Genomic DNA, 20,029 nt, shown 5'->3' on the forward strand with positions numbered 1-20,029 from the left:
GAATGTGTAAAAGTAAGTTGGCCTGACGTTTCAATCCTACAGTAGCAGGATCTTCAAAGGCTAAAAAGGCCAAAGGCTCTTTAGCCTTTGAAGAAGATCCTGCTAGGATCGAAACGTGAGGACAACTTACTTTTACACATACTCATAAAAAACAAACGGCAAATTCTCTCTCACTCTACCATGACTAGCATCATCTGGGGGCCTTTTAAGCACATGTCCTCCATTGGAGACCGGTCATCAACTGACAATTGTCTTGTTCATTACTAATGTACGAACCACCAACAGTGCCTAGTGCAGAGTGTACAAAATTTAAGTAGCTTTTCAAAGATTAAGATCGCTTCTCGGCCTTTTGGCTTAGAAGACCATGTGTAGTAACTGTTCCCTTTCCAGGGGAATGGTGATACACACCTGACGATGATCACACAGTCACAGTCCCGATACAAGGGGACTAGGGCTGAGAGTGGATCAGTCGTTCGGTAGTTGGTTTTCGTGCCCAGGTTCTTTCCTGGGTGACTTTTCTTAAAAAGTACAACTATTAAGTAGCTTTTCAAGGTCTTTGTTTGTTAGAGGTTGATGGTTGTAACTTTCCTTTACCTCTTTGGCTTCGAACGTCAAGCAGAGGCATTGTTATTTATAGGTATTCTTTTTATTGATGGCTCACCGGCTTCTACATATCGAAGTAATAGTCTGTATTCATTCATACCTATCAGTGAAATTGTTAGCACTGTTGGCAAATAATCATTATAATGCCCCTAATGTATTTTTCCTTTGGAAGTCAGGCAGGGGCATCCTTATCTAAGTATTCTTATTTTAGTTATTGACGACTCACCGGCTCTAGGCATTTATATATCAAAAAAATGGTTGAAATATGTATATTTATTCATACCAATCACTCAGTATAATTGTTAGCACTGTTGGCAAATAATCATTATAATGCCCCTATAATGTATTTTCCCGTCGGAATTCAGGCAGGGACATTCTTATAAGTATTCTTGTTATAATTTTTTGACGTCTCACCGGCTCCTAGGCATTTATGTATCAAAATGATAGTTGTATTCATTCATACCAATCACTCAGTATAATTGTTAGCACTGTTGGCAAATAATCATTATAATGCCCCTAATGTTTGACCATCACTTATAGCCCACCTAGCCATGCCACAATTTAAGTGCCTTGTTGGACTCATTCCACTTAGATTTTGTCTGGTGTGTAGGACCTTACCGATGGATATCATATTCTGTAGGTTTTTTTATTGCACAAAGCCATCTGTCAGTCTACAATTATATTTCTCAACAAAACCGGTCACATTTCTCATTTCGTTGTCCATTTCAAGTCTTTGTCCAAGCTGGCATTGGACCACTTCGTTTTTTGTGGCTCAAGAGCAACTTTTATCGAAACAGTTTGGATATTAGATGCTATTGGCAAGAATAAGACTTTGCAAATCAGGTGCCTTAGTAGGGTGGGGCTGCAGGGCAGCTGTGGGGAATTGGGGTGGGGGTAGGGAAAGAAAATCTGAATTTGGTTATAGACAGGGTGATACACCTTGGTACTTTTTAGTCACTGTTGTCTTTCTAAGTGAATTAAGTGAAACTACTATATCAGCAATGTTTCCAAGTCAACTGCTTTTTGTATTGTCCACCCGCTCACCTTCCTGCACTTTTGGTACTAGACCAGTGAAGGTTTCCTGTCTCTCGCTTACATTTCTGCCAAGTATTCGAACCATTTATAGGAAGAGGAAATCCATTAATAACAAGAGTGGTGTGTCAAGTCAGACTGTTAATATGGTGATAAATTTCCCCTCGGTATGGCTGTACCTGTACTGTACTGCACTACAGTTAGATTGTGAGAGTACAGTACTGTATGTGGAAACTATATATAATAATAATAATAATAATAATAATAATAACAACAATAAATAAATAAATTCTTAATATAGCGACAAATACCAAAAGGCAACTAGGCGCTTTACAAACCCTTAAAACAAAAAAAACACAAAAAAAACAGAAATCATGATTAAAAGTCTAGAAAACACATAAACAAAAATTAAGCAGTATGTAAAATACAAACACAAAAATCTAAAAACACGAGAAGACTATAAACAGACCAAACCTATAAAAAACAAAACAAAGGATAAGCACATAAAATAGAGTTGTAAATCAGTTTGATATTTCATAGCAATATTGAAACATTGTCAAGTTTTCCTTCAAAGATTTCTTTGAAAAATGCTGAAAATAAAAGTTGTTGTCATCACTTGAAATCTGCATCATGCCTCTGGATTTGAAATTGATGTAACTTTTACAAATTTATCTACTGAGGCCTTTTTTTGCAACAGATTAAGCAGTTTTGCTTAGTTTTTTTTTTTTTTTTTTTTTTTTTTTTTTTTTTTTTCCTCTCTAGGATATGAAGTAATGAAGCAATTTGTTATGTTTGATACAGTAATGGTACTGTATGCTAAGAAAAACAGAAAAATTAATACTGGATTTCTTGGGTTGATTTGAAATATCATGGGAAATGAATTAGTGTATGAATGTTATCAGCTGATCTATTACATATGGTGATGACGATCGCGCTGACTTTGCTCAGTGAGTTACTTCTAGCCTTAAGCTACGTACTGTACGTGATTTCTGCGATGGTTCGACCAGATTCCGCCAGCAAAAAAAAAAAAAACTTGAATATTCGTAAAGGTCGGGAGTCAAATTTTCTCAAAGCAAGGAGTAAATCTCCCAAACTTCACGCATGCTTTGAAGTTCTCTGTATAATTCCACTACATGGGCCGAGTTATGCACGAAAGTGTCTCTGAATACAAAATTGATACCTACTGTATCTCCTCGTTTCACTGTGGGAAATTTTGTTAAAGATTCTGCTAAGGATTAAATTTGCGATTGATAAAGTGGTTGCGATTTGATTTACAAATTTGGCAAGCATGGCAAACTACAGTGGGTAAAAGTGCATCAACTGTACTGTATGTATATACTTAGAGGTGTTTGTATCCAGTTACAAAGTATGTGAATTTAGGAGACACGCAAAATCAAAGTACTGTACCCCTAGTGTACCATACAGCGCACAGTATACAGTATAACATGTACTGTAGCAACTGCAGAGTATCAATGGCTCACACAGGAGTGCTAATTATCGTAATTCGGCTTTCTTGAATGAAGTCCAAAGTTGTTGATCTAGGACTATTTAACCTTCAGGACTCTACTTGATTATTCAATATTTTCTTACCCATAAATTTTACTCTGTTTCTTCTTTCGTTTCTTTTTTTCAGATTCAGAGCTATGGGCAGTAGAGGGGGTAAGACACCATTGACTTTCTTTCAATTAATCCAACTTGTAGTGTTCAAACAATGCTATCTTTTATTCCTTCTGGTATCATGTATTATGACACCCCTACTGTAGTAATACAATCAACCAATCAAATCTCTCACTTCCTCTCACTGAAGTATAGCATAACCCCATAGCAACTATTAGTCATGATAGTAATATTATAATAAGGGTCAGAGGTTATCACTTCTTGGACAGTTTATCTTTGTTTCTGTGGTCATTTGTATGCAATAGTACTAGTAGAGAGAACAAGCTGAATACTTTAGAGATCATCATCAACTTATGTTGTGTCTTATTTTCATTATCCACAGAACATTATACAACTTTCCTTTTTCCAATTTTTCCATGGTTGATATATTGTACAGTCGTTAGATCTGCGATATTCAAGAGAAAAATATGTAATCTTTAGGATGGTAGGATACCATGATCATGACATTTTGTTTAATATACGCATATAAATATATGCTTATGCGTATTTGCATATGCAGTAGGTTTATGCATATATTATCTATGTATATATGCATATGCGTACACAGTATGTATGCATATATGTAAATAAATGTGTTTGCAAATGCAGAAATATATGCATCAATATATTCGCGATCGAGGTTGTATCAGTGTTGACTGGAGTCACCGTATCAATTAGAGTTAGAAATATTTATACAGGTAGTAACTCACTCGGTCTTGACGTCAAAATAAACTGACTGTTTGCAACAACTGATTAATGGAGATAAACATATCGCAGAACATGATCATAATATTATTAGTGAGCATTCCTGATACTTTATATTGTAAACTAAATTGTTACCTCAAATTTCAAGCTTGCCCTATAAGTAGCAGCTATCCTAAGGTAACATAAATACAGACATGTATGCCCATAATCCTGTGCCTGAATACTGTCATAATGCCAGACCGAGAAACGATAACTAAATTAATAAAAAAAAATAGTAATCTCACATGGCTGAAACCTTATCTGCCTCGAACCTCAGTCTCACACAGCTGGGCGGACCGTGCTGCCAATCTCTGCAAGCATTTGCCTAAAAGCTCATAAAAACCACTAAACAGTGTAACGTGTAACAATTATAATGTTTTTACTTGTGTGTCTTTTATGATCCAATCAACGCACAGTATTATTGAGCATGGCATTTGAGGTATTTTTATGGTATTTTTATGGCACCAGCCAAATGTTTTTGACAGCAATTTTTATGTGAGATGGTTTGACAGATCATGATGGGGAATGGATTATGTCATCTATTTTATATACGAACACTGGTGGCATAGTGATTTGAATAAAATAGATAATTTTACCTATTTCATACCCCCCCTTACCCCATAACCTTCATCCCATATATCCCCTCTCCCATACCACCTCCACTCTGAAGTGAAAAGTGAAAAGGGAAGACCATGAAGACCGTGGAGTTTGATTAATTTTTTTTATACTGATGTAAAGGCATTGGATGGTTAGTTCTACCTATTACACCCCCTGCCCATCCCCACCCCCCCCCAATCTAAGAAGAGGACACACAATAGATTGAATCCTTAATTACTGTATGAAGCCTTTACAACACGTACTGCAAATATAATATGTTTATCAATGCAATTGCCTAGTTTCACTTCATGCAAAATGACAGGGGAGAAGACTTCAAAAGTTAAAATAAACCTTCCTTACATTTTCATTTGGCAGTGGTTGGGGGGGGGAGGGGGGTGGCTTAGATTTCCAACTGAAATTTTTCATCGATATCACCTACGGCACTGGATGTAGTACTTAGCATTTACTATGCATGTTAATCCACATGGACAGTTATATTGCACATTAAATCTCCTTCTAATACATTCTTATACATCACAAACCCAGAGATGTTGAACTTTGGCCTAACCCCAATCAAATAATACTTACCGTAGCATTTATTACATTCCCAGCTAACAGGTCAGGCCAGGTCAGGTTAGTAATCTTCCCTTGATCATAAGCCGCCATCACAGCACGTATCAATTTTCACATGTTTGTTACAGCTGTATGTTGACAATATTATTATATTTTGGCACTATAACACGACACTCTACCAAATCTAGGGAGAGTTGTAATCCATAAGCCCTTGCCGGTTTCTCCCAAATTTTTGGTCGCTTAATCGCCGTAAAAATAACTGCCGATTATTATAATTATTATGATGGTTATTTATATCGATTTTCCCTTTCACAGGAAGAGTCGGCCTCCAGAATGCCAGCTGAATCAGACCAGCCCCGACCGACCAGTCAACAGCAAGAGGAGACGTTAATGAAGGAAGAGCTATCTACCAAAACCCTCGGCAGGAAGACCAGCCAGGAGGAAAAAACAGACAAGGAGGAACAGGAAACTGCAGTGTAAGTGATTTATTAAATTATTTCATTCATTATTTATTTTATCCGATTGATTTAATAATTTAATATTTGATTTTTATATAGCGCTTTATACCAGCGATATGCCTCAAAGCACTTTACAGATGTTATATTACCCCCTGGTCAATAATAACCTGTCCCAGAGACAATCCCTCCAGTCGGCAGCAGTTATATACTGCACCCAATGACAGGTTACCTCACAGGCACCCATTTAACTCCTGGGTGCAGAGAGGCAAGTGAGATAAAGCATCTTGCCCAAGGACACTAAGTAATAAACTAGGAAGGAATCGAACCAGCAATCCTTGGATCACAAGTCCGATGTCTTAGCCAATTGGCCATTGCGCTCTCGATATAATTATGATTATAATTGTAATTGTAATTTACTGATTTATTTATTGAAGACTGGAAAATCGAGGTTAGGTGTTGCATAATTTGTCTCACCCTGCATGTTCGATAAACATCATCTTTGTAGTTTTCTTTTTTAAATCAAACTATCTTGTTTCAAAAGTTTTTTGGGTGATATATTTTTGATATAACAATGCTGATTGCAGTTATGCCATTTAGTAGTGCACAATATTTTGAGAAGAAAAGTAAGTACTATAGTGGTATGGTATTTTTGATCAGTTTTGAAGCCAGCTGTTCCTGGTTTGTTTTTGATAGATTTTTCCCACAACAACAATCACAACAACAATCAGCCTTGAAGGTTAGTTGTTTTTATGATGCTAAGCAGTTTAGCAGAGCTCTAAGATGAAAGGCGTACTACATACACTGCTGCTCAGGTGGATATCCAATTTACAGTCTTAACTCATTTACAATTTTTCTTTACAATTTGGAATGACCATTCCAGATAGGAAACTCATTGATTTTACCTGGGATAAAAAAAAGAAGACTCATATCGCTTTAGGATTGAACCCACAACCTCCCAGATGCTAGGATTCATTGCTTTTAAATGCCCCTGCCGTTATCCACTCGACCGTAGCGCCATTATTACAATATGCATGGATCTGCTTTGAGAGATATTGTTACTTCATATCTGATATGCATGGAATGTTGGTGAGATATTGTTACTTCATTTTTTTCATATGTCTATTTAGAGAACAGAGGAAAGCTCGACCGGGACAGAAATCCAAAGAACACAAAAAGGAACTCGCCGAATTGGTCGCCAGTCAGCGGGAGGTGGAAACGTTGACTTTCTTGGACACTGGAGAAGATGAAGGCGATGTCATTGATCCAGTGGTCGAAGAAGCTACAGATATATATGGTAGGTTAATTAGAAAAGATAAAAAAATGAAAAAAAAAAAAAAAAAAAAAAAAAATAAGAAAAAAGAGAAAAAAGATAAAACAAAGAAAAAAAACAAAGAAAAAACAAACGAAGAAAACAAAAAAGAGATAACAAAATGAAAACAGAAGAAAAAAAATTATATTGAAAATTAAATCAGAGACTAAACATGAAAATTGACCTACTGGCAACTAGAAACATTCTTTTTATTTTTGTTCATGTTGTCAGGTTAGTAGCAGGGACGTAGCCAGGGGGGGAGCAGGGGGAGCGACCGCTCCCCCCTTTTCAGTGTCGATTTTTTTTTTTTTTAAACTCGTTTTTTTAGCATGGTATTTTGTCAGTGCTCTTTTGATCTTGAATACTCGTCAGCTCCGTTAACTCGATTGTAATCGTAGTAACATTCACGCCTACTGATTCAACTACTTACTTAGTTTGGCAGATGCAATTAGCTCAATTTAGCTTATAGCCAATTACAAGCCTACAGTTGGCCACTGCGTTATAAAATACATATTGCCTACCTAACCGCACTCTATGGAATGTCACGAACTGTATGCACAACAACGTCGACAACGTTGGTTCAATGAGTCGTCCTAAGTTGTTGCACGAACAGCATGTTATGAAGCTAAGCTAGCAATCGTACGTGATACTCACTTCCTATAAATAATTATTACACTGCTAATACACTGCGATAACAATATTTGTTTTTAGGCCACTGCATATCTGGCTGTATTACAAAATATGAAAGTTTATATTGTCCATCAGTTAAGTTCGTCTAATGTATTAAAGTCCAGACATTGGACAATAAACAAGAATCATCCTACTGGAAAACTTGTAAAAGAGCACTATGTTTGTCTTTCTGATATATTATGTAAAAGAACATGTAAAAGAATTTAAACAGGAAACAAAATCTGCTGATACTGATATCATATGATCAGGGCGTAGCCAGTATGTAGCACGATAGTTTCATTCAACACTCTACCCGCCGAAAAAGACTATAGGATCCGATCTTGTCAGTTTTTTAACATGTAGTTAAGAACCCGTTTACGCAGATAATATTTCAGTTGAGAAAACACTTGAGAAATTTGCATCAGATGGCAATCGTCGGATAGCTCTCGTCTTCTCTTATTAGGCTAACTTAAACATTTACTAGCTACAGTTGTATCAAAGACATTTCTGGACTATCTTTGTATCTACAAGTATCAGAAGTTGAAAAGTAAGACTACTCTGTACATGTACCATCAAGGGCGGCTGAACCGGGGGGCACAGGGGGCAAGTGCCCCCCCCCCACTTTTCCTCAGGTTAAAAATGTGCCCTTTTTCTACATAAAACTTGTACTCTTGATCACCTTATTAGGTCAGCGATATTTCAGTAAGAGATCTAATCCTGATTTAGAACTATCAGGGGCGTAGCCAGTATGTAGCACTGTAGGCCTGGGCCTATACTTTTTTTGGCCAAGTTATCTTTTTTATTAAAAGACCCATAATTCGAATCCATAAGCTTGCTGGACGAGTTGAAGAGTCTAGACAGGAAAAACTATTGAAATGAACGTAGCAAGATTATGGCTAAATTAGGTGACCTATTCTTCTGTCATCTAGGCTGTCATTCATATCGCGTGCCGTTTCATTCAATACTCTACCCGCCGAAAAAGACAAGTATACGATCTTGTCAGTTTTTTAACATCTACCTAAGAACCTGTTTACGCAGATAAAATTTCAGTTGAGAACATTCCACAGTTAAATAAGCCTATCGTTGATTAACAGACTTTATATGTATAGAGCTGCAGCACTTTGTTGCCTGTTGTTGTCACGATCGGCATTCCAAGTTCCAAAACAGCCTTTTCGATAAACATTTACTAGCTATAGTTGTATCAAAGACAATACTGGCTATGGTTGTATCAAAGACATTTCTGGCCTATCTTTGTATCTACAAGTATCAGAAGTTGAAAAGTAAGACTACTAAGACGGGGGGGGGGGGGGGGGGGGTTGATGGAGTGATGTGTATACGCAAATAAGATAATACAATAAGATTTATAAAGGGTACTAAATATCAGGCTGCATCAGTCCAATCGAATTTCTGCAAAGTGCCCTTTGACGTCGGTGCCCCCCCCCCCCCAGATTAAAAGTGCTTCCGCCGCCCTTGTGTTACTTGCTAATTTTAATACATTATGTATTATTGAATTACGTACTATTTTAACTCGTTTGTTTTTTGGGTTTAAAAGTGATATTGAATGAGGTGTCTCAAGTTAGCAAGAGGCCAGGGAACCAGAATGAACACTAGGGAAGGGCCGTTTCCGGCCATCTGGGGGGTTTGTAAACCCCAAAATTTTCTTGTACGCTCCACGCCAACCGATGGTGGCGCTCCGCTCAGATAGTCATGCCTACAACTTTGAAAATCCATATCAATCGCAAAAAGTGCTCCCCCCCTTTCAAATTCCTGGCTACGTCGCTGGTTAGTAGTGATGTGAACTTAGTAAGGCATGTTTCCTTGTGACAGATCTCCTCTCAGCGTCAGAGGGGTCTTTGCCTCGACATGTGCAGATTGGAGTGTGATTTACCAAAATATATTGGTTACACACTTTTGCTGTTCATATGCTAATTCATGTTACTGAGATACAGTATTTAATGTGATACCAAAGATAACTGTAGCACATTTTTTTGTTTTAAGCATTGTTTCTTTTATACAGTTGATCACTTTCACTGAATCCATTTCAAGTTTTACTCTTTGCCCAATTTTTGTTGTTGAATAATTCAAATTCCATTGAAACCATCTTGGACATCCCTAAAGTCAGTGGCATAGCATAGCGCAAGAAAAAGAAGTTTAATCCTTGCAAAGGTTACAACCTACCAGTACTGTACTTTGACGTATATTTTGGGTACAGAAGCTACTTTTCATAGGTATTGGTTATTGTTCAGTTATCACAATTATAATTCTTTTGTTTCATCTCTCTGTTTAAAAAATTATTTTCCTGATACACATTGTCATCCTAAAATCCTGATTTTGTATCAAAAAAAGAGAATAAAAACTGATTTTAGAATTTGACTGTTTGAAGTATTAAGCAGGTCTGTAGGTGATGTGATGGTCTCCTTTAATGACTGTGTCTGTTCTTGTCGAGAGGTTTAATCCCTCTACCTGCACAGCTGCACTCCAGTATATGTATGTCAAGATAAGTTGCTACGGAGTCCTTTTTGTAATGTTTGTTGTCCTCACTGCCTGACATCTCATGAAACCAGCAGTAGAGCTTAGAGAATATGCATGAGCAGCACAATGGGATAGAATTTACCCAGCGGAATCTGTCGGGTGGTGGTTTTGACATGCTCCCTTAGTAGATGTTTCTTGCCACTATGTGTGTATACTGAGGCAGGTATGGCCGATTGTGTTACTGTATGAGTATGTATGTATGTATGTATGTTTAGTATGTATTTTAGATCCTCCTGCACGCAGGAACTCGCAAGAAGTCATCATTGGCTTATCAAAGCCGCAAGCTGACCGAAGTCAGTCTCTTAGATTCATATTTAACGTCCATGATTATGAATTGTCAATTGTCAAGAACTCTGTAACTGGACGACATACATTAATCTTGGAGTGACTCGAACTTTGGACCTTATGATTGAAAGGCACCAGTGTTAACCACTGAGCAATAGTAACACTCCTAAAAACTGGTAGTATGAGAATGTCTGGTCATATGTTACTGCCTAACAAACTTCCATTCAAATATTTGAATCTGCCTCGCTCACTCACTCCCTCACTTAGCTATCTCCTCACAATGTCTCACTAGTTCTTACTCTTTCATATCAAGAGTACGGTGGTCATCTGGTCACCTTTTAGCGCCCGCACTCATTCTGCACTACTGCCTTTGGGATTCGTAGCTTTGAAACTGGTTATCAAATTTTTGGGAACTTGAGATCTTTAAAAAGTTTTCCCCAATTATGGAAAATTTTCAACTACTTCCAAATGGTTCAATTGATTTTTCAGTTGTACTTGATGGTCTCTTCTCGCATAAAACCCCTTGAACTGGGCATGAACGGAACCCTTTTGGGTTTCCCAAAAGGGAAAACTCTGGAGTCACTCTTACCTTGCAAAATTGTGAGGGGGACCCCAGGTTGCAAAGTGGGCAATGACTATAACATGGATTGCAAACCCGGTAGTGACTATTACAGTTAGCTTAGTCCAACACGGCAGCATGCAGAAACGTTGTACTCAAAGCCAAAGTGAATTTATCAGGTCACACATCCATAGTCTATGCATGCTAAGTTCTTCAATACCGCCCTCATTACCTTTCGGGATACATTTCATACTGTGAAGTTTGATTTTTTTTTTGGTCCGTCTTTCTTCCTCACAGAGGATGCTGATGAACTCATGGATGAAGGACTTGGCAATGTCAAATCATCAGGTCAAAAGGTCAAGAAAAAGGTCAGTATAAAAGGAAGCAAAAAAAAAAAAACAAATACTATGTTATCCTACTGAATCCAAGTCTGGTTGAGAAGATCAGTCAACAGACAGTTTCAATGATGGGAAGACCACAGTTTTGAAGTGTAAAACCTTGAACTGGACTAATTACAATATTGATGTCCCAAACCTTGGACTGGATCTAACTAAATGTAGAGGTTTCAAACCCTTAGACTGGACCATAATATTGATATGCCAAACCTTAGACTGGATCATACTAAATTTAGAAGTTACAAACCTTTAGACTGGACCATAATATTGACATGCCAAACCTTGGACTGGATCTAAGTTAATGTTGAAGTTAAAAACATTTAGACTGGACCATAATATTGATGTGCCACACCTTAGACTGGATCTAACTAAATGTAGAAGTTACAAACCTTTAGACTTGACCATAATCTTGCTGTGCCAAACCTTGATCTTACTAAATGTAGAAGTTACAAACCTTTAGACTGGACCATAATATTGACATGCCAAACCTTGGACTGGATCTAAGTTAATGTTGAAGTTAAAAACATTTAGACTGGACCATAATATTGATGTGCCACACCTTAGACTGGATCTAACTAAATGTAGAAGTTACAAACCTTTAGACTTGACCATAATCTTGCTGTGCCAAACCTTGATCTTACTAAATGTAGAAGTTACAAACCTTAAGACTGGACCATAATGTTGATATGCCAAACCTTGGACTTGATCTAACTAAATGTTGAAGTCATAAACTTTAGACTGGACCTTTGATAGATGATTTATTCAGCCACATGCATAAAAATACAATGGAAATTTTAAACTGATGTGCCAAACCTTGTACTAGATCTAACTAAATGTGGAAGTTGTGAACCATAGGTTGGACCACACTAGTGCCAAAGGCTGGACTGGACTACAAATAGTGTAAAATTTTGTGAATTTGCATAAAAATGCATGAACCGATGTAGTGTGCATGTATAAAATTATAAAATGGACTAATCTAAATGGTAAATAATATTTCAGTATTGAAATATCAAAGACCAGATTATGCATTTGATATGAACATAATGTTAGTTCTATTTTCTTTTACCTTCACGCTAACCTAATTCTAAGGATCGGTCTTTATTGTGGATGGTTTATGTTAATCTGCCTTTTAATATTTTTGCTCATTTTACAGAAAATGTCAAAGGGACCAGATGTTAAAGTCACTATGTGCAACACTTGTGCAAGGTATGTTAACCTCCCAATCACCTGTAGCCTAGTTGGAATGTTATTTTTTCTTCATTTTCTGATTTTGGTAAGAATTGTATGTTTGGTTTATAAATATGTAACATTTAGGGGGCCTGATATTTTAGTCATAACAAGGGTCTTATTCAAAGTCGTGCTAAAGATATATAGATATATGTATAAACACACATTGAGATCTTTTCACTGCGGCGACAATCAGGCAACTGAATCTTGCAATGATGATTATTTCCTTTAGGCGCTGTCAGGGAGGCTTCTTTGTGTGCGTGAAACTCTGAGTTGCAACGCAATGGAATAGCGTGATTAAACATATATCTATATAGCTATGCACCAGTTGTATTGAGCACTATACTGCTATTACTGAACTTTATACTACTGTATATATATATATATATATATACATATATATATATATATATATATATATATATATATATATATATATATATATATATATATTATATTTTCTCTTCATTTCAATTCTTAATACATACCTCAGAAATATTTCTTTGTCTCAGAAGTTGGATTTGTTTTCCTTTCCTGAGAATACTCAGCTCTCCAAATTAACACTGGTGTGACTCTCTTCATTCGCCTAGCTACCATTTCGACACCACAAGAGATTTCCACCATCCTCTGTTCTGTTTTAATTTTTCTACCATGACCAAAAATTTATATGTTAAAAATGGTTTTAATATCGGCCAAATTTCTACATAAACACAGAGAAATGTAGCATTAACTTTACACATTTTATATTTATTTTTTGATTAACAAATTATAGAACATTACTATTAATGCCTCCCCAGACCCCCCCCCCCCCCTTTAAAAAGAAATTAAAAATATGGAAAGTCATGGAAATTTATCTTCTGCATAAAATAAACTAAAACACAAATGCAATATTTCATTATTGTTAATCAAACTGTAGATATAAATTTGTCCCCCAAATTATTTCCCCCTAACTCGTGCTCACTTTTAAAAATTTACAAAAAAGTAATGATAAGATGATTGGAAAAAACGATGACTTTACTAATGAAAATTGTAGACGATAGATTTATCCCTCATCAACCTCTGATTTCTACTCCTAATTAATAATATTAATAATATTGAGGGATTTATAAAGATCAAAATAAAATAAAACTGTTAGCAAACTGCTTATCCACTAGAGAGCCTTTGTAAGGGAATGTGTAAAAGTAAGTCGGCCTGACGTTTTGCAGCAGTTAGGCAGCACCCAATTGACAGTTTATCTCACAGGGCCCCATTTATACACCTGGTTGAAGAGTGGTAATGGAGACAAATTGTCTTGCTTAAGGTTAAGGACACAATGTAATGATCAGGCCAGGACTCGAACCTGCAAACCTTAGATCACAAGTCCACTGCCTTAACCACATGACCACAACGCTCTCTAACTAACCATCAATGACGAGCAATGACCGGTAATGGAGGAATGTGGACATACAGTATGCCTAAACTCAGATAATATGTATGTTGTATGTACTTTTAGATCCTCCTGCAAGCAGGAACTCGCAAAGAAGCCTCATAGGCTTATCAAAGCCGCAAGATGACCGAAGTCAGTCTCTCAGATTCATATTTAACGTCCATGATTATAAATTGTCAACAACTCTGTAACTGGACGACATGCATTAATCTTGGAGTGACTCGAACTTGGGACCTTATGATTGAAGGGCACCGGCGTTAACCACTGAGCTAAACACTCCTAAATGAATTAATAAATAATGAATTACGTTTAAATATATTTTTACTTTCAGGGTCATCAAGGGTGATGGGAGCAGTGATGTGCGTAGTTTTGGAGGTTTTACCAGTATTGAGAGTAGCAGTGGTGGCAGTGGCTTTGGAGCAGCACCTGGAAGTCAACGTGGCGGTGGGGGCGGAGGCCTGATGAGCGACGATGACTTTGAAAGTGCTTCACAGGTTTCTGGGCCGGTAAGAAACTTCACTAATACCCTAAGAATTAAACTCTTTGTCATCTTCCAAAACAGTCAGCGAGAACCTCCCAAGAGCAGGTCGCTTACTTGGAATACCCATGTGAACAATATGGCATCAAAAGCTAAACAGAGATTATATTGTATTCGTAGGCTCGCTGGCTTTGGCTTAGATTTTGATAAACTCAGCTTTGGCTTTTTCAGACAATGGTGTTGTCTTTCCTTGTGCACTGTGGCCCAGTTTTGTTATTATCCTGTTCTAAAGGACAATTAGACTACTTCAATAAATCCATCAAGTTGTATTCTACCATCACGGATGATTTTATTGATGGTGTAATATGTCAGTGTGCTTCTTCTATAGTCGAGGATTCCGATCACCCTCTCTTTGATTTTTACATGAAACCACGTAGATTTTACACGATCCCACGTATGCGGACAGAACGGTTTAGGCGATCATTTTTACCTAGAAGTATTAAGACTTTGAATGGTATGATACATAGATAACTTTTTTTAACCTATTTTTGAGATGCTGTAGTCCATTTTATTATATTGTCATTTTATGATGAATATCAATAAATTTTACTTTACTTTAACAGCATTGCTTTATCAGTTTGACTCCATAATTTATGTCTCTAACCAGTATTGATTGTTTTTCATCATTTCTTTTTTACAGAGGCAACCTGTTTGGGAATCAGAAGGTAAGTCAATTCTAAAATCTATCCATTTTACTCATTACCAAATATTTTTGAAATGATAGCAATTCCTCAGTGGTGTGACAACTGTTGAGAATGCTTGTTGTTGTCATGGTAGGTTTCTTGATTATTCATAGAGGTGACTAATACCTGAGAATAATAAAGCCAAATGTAGCATGAAACTTAAAAGGGAATAGGATTGTAGAAATAGGTAAATGACACCGAAAGGGAGTAAACGCCGTATAAATTGGTAAATGAAACTAGTAGGCAATAAACGCTGGATTACTAGTTATATGAATCTGGAAGGGAGTAAACACCATATAAATAGGTAGATGAAACCGGTAGGGAATAAACGCTGTATAACTAGGTGAATGAACCAGATGGGAATCAATGCCGTATAAATAGGTAAATGAAACGGGAAGGGAGTAAATGCTATATAAAGAGGTAAATGATACCGGAAAGGAATAAACACTATACATAGGTAAATGAAACCGGAATAGAGGAAACACCATATAAAGAGGTAAATGAAACCAGTAGGGAGGTAATGCCGTATAAATTTGGAAATGAAGCCGGTAGGGAGTAAATGAGGTATAAATAGGTAAATGAAACCGTGAAACCAATGGGCATACAACAACATTAGCATGACATTTGAAGCTCAAGAAGTTGCTACTTCAACCAATACTCATAGAAGCTTGGTCAGAAGTTTTAGTTAAAAGTCTGTTGTTCTAGTTATCGATGAAATTCAGAGAAAAGTGCAAACCAGAGCAGTAAAAGTGACTAAAATTTCTGATTTTTTTCTGATTTTTTCTATTAGCAAAACCGTTGTTACAGATGATCTAAGGAATTGCTATTACTTACAACAGCAGTTTGATTTGAATTTGAGAATTGTGGCTCAAACTCAGCTAAAGTTTGATAAAGTTAAGCATCTTTTAGACTCAATCAAGTCCATTATAACCCAAAAAATTACATCTCATTCAAAAATTAATCTGATTCTATGAAGAGGTGAAGTGTGTGAGGAGAATATTATACAAAATGGAAAAATGGACTTCAATTTACTGATAACCATTTGGCTTCAATTAGATAATTGAAATTAAATGTTATTCAACCATCATTTCCTTCAAGCAGAAATAATAATATTGGTGTTTATTGTTTTTTCATCTCTGATAGGAGAGGACGGTGCATCAGTAACACAGAGAAGTGTGCATGAGTAAGTAGAGTGATACAAGTAATATCAGGACTTCTATTTTTATATCACCTTCTTAATTTTTATTTTATTGCTGGTTTTCTTAATGGCACTTTTTCTTTTACTTTATAAACTTGCATGCTTCACCTTGCTGGGCTTTGCATGCCTCTATCGTGCCTGCCGAAATTGGTATGGGTATAATATATACAATCTAAATTGGGTTAATGAATTAACTAAATAATTATTGAATTCACTTTTTATTCTCTGGATGTAAATTATCTGCAGTCATGGGAGTCGCTTATTTTACAGCGGCAATCAGCAAACGTTATCTATGGGGAAAGTAGAGTCATTACTTAAGGTCATTACATTACATAATAACATAAGGTCATTACATAAGGTCCCCGGTTTGAGTCACTCCCAGATTAATGTATGTCGTCCAGATGCAGAGTTGTTGACATTTAACAATTCATAATCATGGACGTTAAATATGAATGTAAGAGACTGACTTCGGTCAGCTTGCGGCTTTGAAAAGCCAATGCGGCTTCTTCGCGAGTTCCTGCTTGCAGGAGGATCTAATATACATACATACATACATGCATTACTTCTACCACACATGAGATGTCAGGTGGTTGGGCAATTAACGCTTTATTGACCTCATTTTTGACCTCATCTTTGGTATCAAAAAGGGGGAAAAAATCACTTTCGTAACCAGATAATCAAGTTTGTAGAGTAACTGGAAGGTTTTTCGAGGCAGTAGGGTTTCACCGTTCCCAATCTGGTATCTGTAATCTGATGCTTTATGATGAACTTGTCTTCCAAATAGAGGCAATTAAGAGATTTGTGAAAGTCATGAATGCTCTTCATATTCTTTCTGTAACATTTTGGAGGGTTGAAGGTGGATACTAATCAGTCATAAGTTGTAAATGGAAGCATGACTTATGATAAAGGCAATAGTCGTGTTTCCGTGGTAACATCACCCTGTTAAATACATCAGTTGGCACAAAATGCATCATGAGGTGGTTTCAGTCCTTGTGGGACAAGAGAACTTATGGTCATTGTGCACGACAGTTATAACCATTGGCTACAGCAAAGATCTGGCCTAACTTTGTGCTATAAATAAGTGCACAGGGGCTGTTGGATGAATACGTTTCCATCATATTTCAAATTGATTTTTTCTAGTATAAACATAAACAATATTTTTAACAAGCAGTAGTAAAAATACAATATTTAAACCATGTATATTTAATGTTTTAATTCATACAAAAGAATATAATAACTCAATAGAAAATTCATCTAAGTTGTTTGATTGAATAAAAAATTCAGCTCTATAGACAGAGGAATTCTTAAACAGCTGTATTTTTCTGTACTTTTGCAACATATTAGGATTTTTCAGCTTACTTTTTGATTGCACGTTAGGACTCCTTACGGAGGCATGCAAGGGGGTGATAATGATCATCATATGGTAATTATACCATTTTGATGCATACACCAATGAGCAGTAACATGTATGATAGAGTAGTCACAAAAGATATTGAATATATTGCTGTCACTCTGCACATTAGTTAATATAGCCTGAGCTTATGACACTTCCTAACCAGACTTTCTGAGGCAAAGCCTAATGTATAATATAAAATAGTGTCATGGGCTGGAGGGAATCGCTGTGGACATTAAAAGAAAATAATGCTAGATATGTTTGTTCATTTTATTTAATAAAATGAACAAATGATAAACACTGATTTAATTGGTCAATAACTCAGCTCCTGTTTAAAACATGTGATACACACATTATCAGCTTAGTATCGTGGGAACATGAAAAAAAAAAATTGATTTAATTGTTCAGTAATCACTGGTTGAAACATTATCAGGTGAGTATCGTGACATCATGAGAAAAAAACGAACAAAAACCCCCCCAAAAAAACAATAGTAAGAAATGCAGCCAAATTAGGATTATTAAGTAGTTAGTAAGAAGGACTTGGGAGAACAAAGAATCTGTCCTAAGCATTGCAGTAAACATGGAGTTGGCCAGCATTACATTACCTCAGCTTATGTTTCATTGCTGATGATCACGCCAAAATCTTTCCTCTCTAGGTGAAAATTATGCCCAATAAATACCATCAGTTTACCAACAAATAAGGACACAATATAAATTGTGTTCGTTAAATACAGTTAGTAACTTAATTATTTAATTGTTAGAGGTCATCAGTAATTTGAATGTCTTTATAGAAAGTCAAATATACTGGTCATTTATAATTTTTTTTGGGGCTGTCAATATCATTTTTATTTTACACCGAGACATTAATACGCGTCAGTATTAATTTGGGGCTCATCACCTGCAAAATTTTGACTAATGTTCACATTGCATTGCATTTCTGCTTATTTATTTATTTATTGATTTAATTTCTTTTCTTTTTGTGATGATGGGTGATGGCAACCTTATTACATTCCTCTATGCATTCATTGATAAATATTCATTTTGCTTGTTTTACGTTTCATATACATATATAGTTTGCATCTGGTATGTACATGGGTTCACTAACATATTATTTTCCATTGCTTTGCCAAATTTTCTTTGTTTAATAGCGGCACAAGTGAATTATTCCAGATGGGAGCAAGGGGTCGCCCTGGAATGCGTCAGCAAGCATGGATGGAAGGGGCTGATGTGGTTGGTGCTTACTTATTATTATATCTACTTTATTTATGTCATATTAACCTCAGTTCTTTAATTAAGGTCACGTTTCTGGATCACTTTAAGACCTATGACTTGTCCAGTTCTTGTTATCGGACTTGGGAGGTGATTTATTCCTTCATGCCACTTTGACAGAGGAGTTCATGACACTGGACTAGTGAGTTCATGACACTAGACTAAAGTGTTCCTGACTCTGGACTAACGAGTTCATGACACTGGATTAATGAGTTCATGCCACTGCACTAAGGAGTTCATGACAATGAGTTCATGCCACTGGACTATTGAGTTTGTGTAGACTTGCATGGTTCATGTAGAAAAAACTGTACAAGGTTCTTACTGTATGTTCCCTAAAGAACACAGCTTAAACACTCAACTGGTGGACTAATAAAGCCAGCCTTGTTTACAGCGGTTGAACAGACATTGGTGTATTCCTCCAATTATATCAGTGAAATCCTGCTGGTTCAGGTCCAAGAAACTCTATTCTGCAACATGGAACAGTGTGGGAAGCAACTAAACGATATATAGAATGGTGCGGCTACTGTATAATAAACACTACTGCGTGATATGACATTGTACATCCATTGACTTCTGCACAGTAGTTGACATTGATAGAAAAACGACGGATGGGCAGATAGTGATGGAGATACTGCACTACATTAGATGTGGCTGCAGAACGAGTCAGTGTTTCATGTACTAACACAGGTAGACATACCAGTATGTCTATTACATGACACACTTAAGACGTGCTTCAAAGTAGGGAGTTTTAGCTCGGTGGTTAACACCGGTGCCTTTCAATCATAAGGTTTCGAGTTCGAGTCACTCCAAGATTAATGTATGTCGTCCAGTTACAGTTGTTGACAATTGACAATTCATAATCATGGACTTAAAATATAAATCT

General features: G+C 36.5%; 1 protein-coding gene across 3 annotated transcripts in view; it reads left to right on the plus strand.

The window, feature by feature from the left end:
- The window catches only part of LOC139984367 (uncharacterized), a 45,544-nt gene that overhangs the window by 19,586 nt on the left and 5,929 nt on the right, over nt 1-20,029 (plus strand). For 2 of the 3 annotated variants that reach the window (XM_071998257.1, XM_071998256.1), the window contains 9 exons: nt 3,269-3,294; nt 5,521-5,681; nt 6,791-6,957; nt 11,315-11,385; nt 12,566-12,618; nt 14,397-14,571; nt 15,244-15,268; nt 16,430-16,469; nt 19,026-19,107. In XM_071998257.1, coding sequence (XP_071854358.1) covers nt 3,269-3,294; nt 5,521-5,681; nt 6,791-6,957; nt 11,315-11,385; nt 12,566-12,618; nt 14,397-14,571; nt 15,244-15,268; nt 16,430-16,469; nt 19,026-19,107 — 800 coding nt within the window. The remainder of the gene's footprint in view (nt 1-3,268; nt 3,295-5,520; nt 5,682-6,790; nt 6,958-11,314; nt 11,386-12,565; nt 12,619-14,396; nt 14,572-15,243; nt 15,269-16,429; nt 16,470-19,025; nt 19,108-20,029) is intronic. The other variant, XM_071998258.1, reaches the window with a different exon arrangement.

This window comes from Apostichopus japonicus, chromosome 17 (assembly GCF_037975245.1).
Source record: "Apostichopus japonicus isolate 1M-3 chromosome 17, ASM3797524v1, whole genome shotgun sequence".
Taxonomy (NCBI): domain Eukaryota; kingdom Metazoa; phylum Echinodermata; class Holothuroidea; order Aspidochirotida; family Stichopodidae; genus Apostichopus; species Apostichopus japonicus.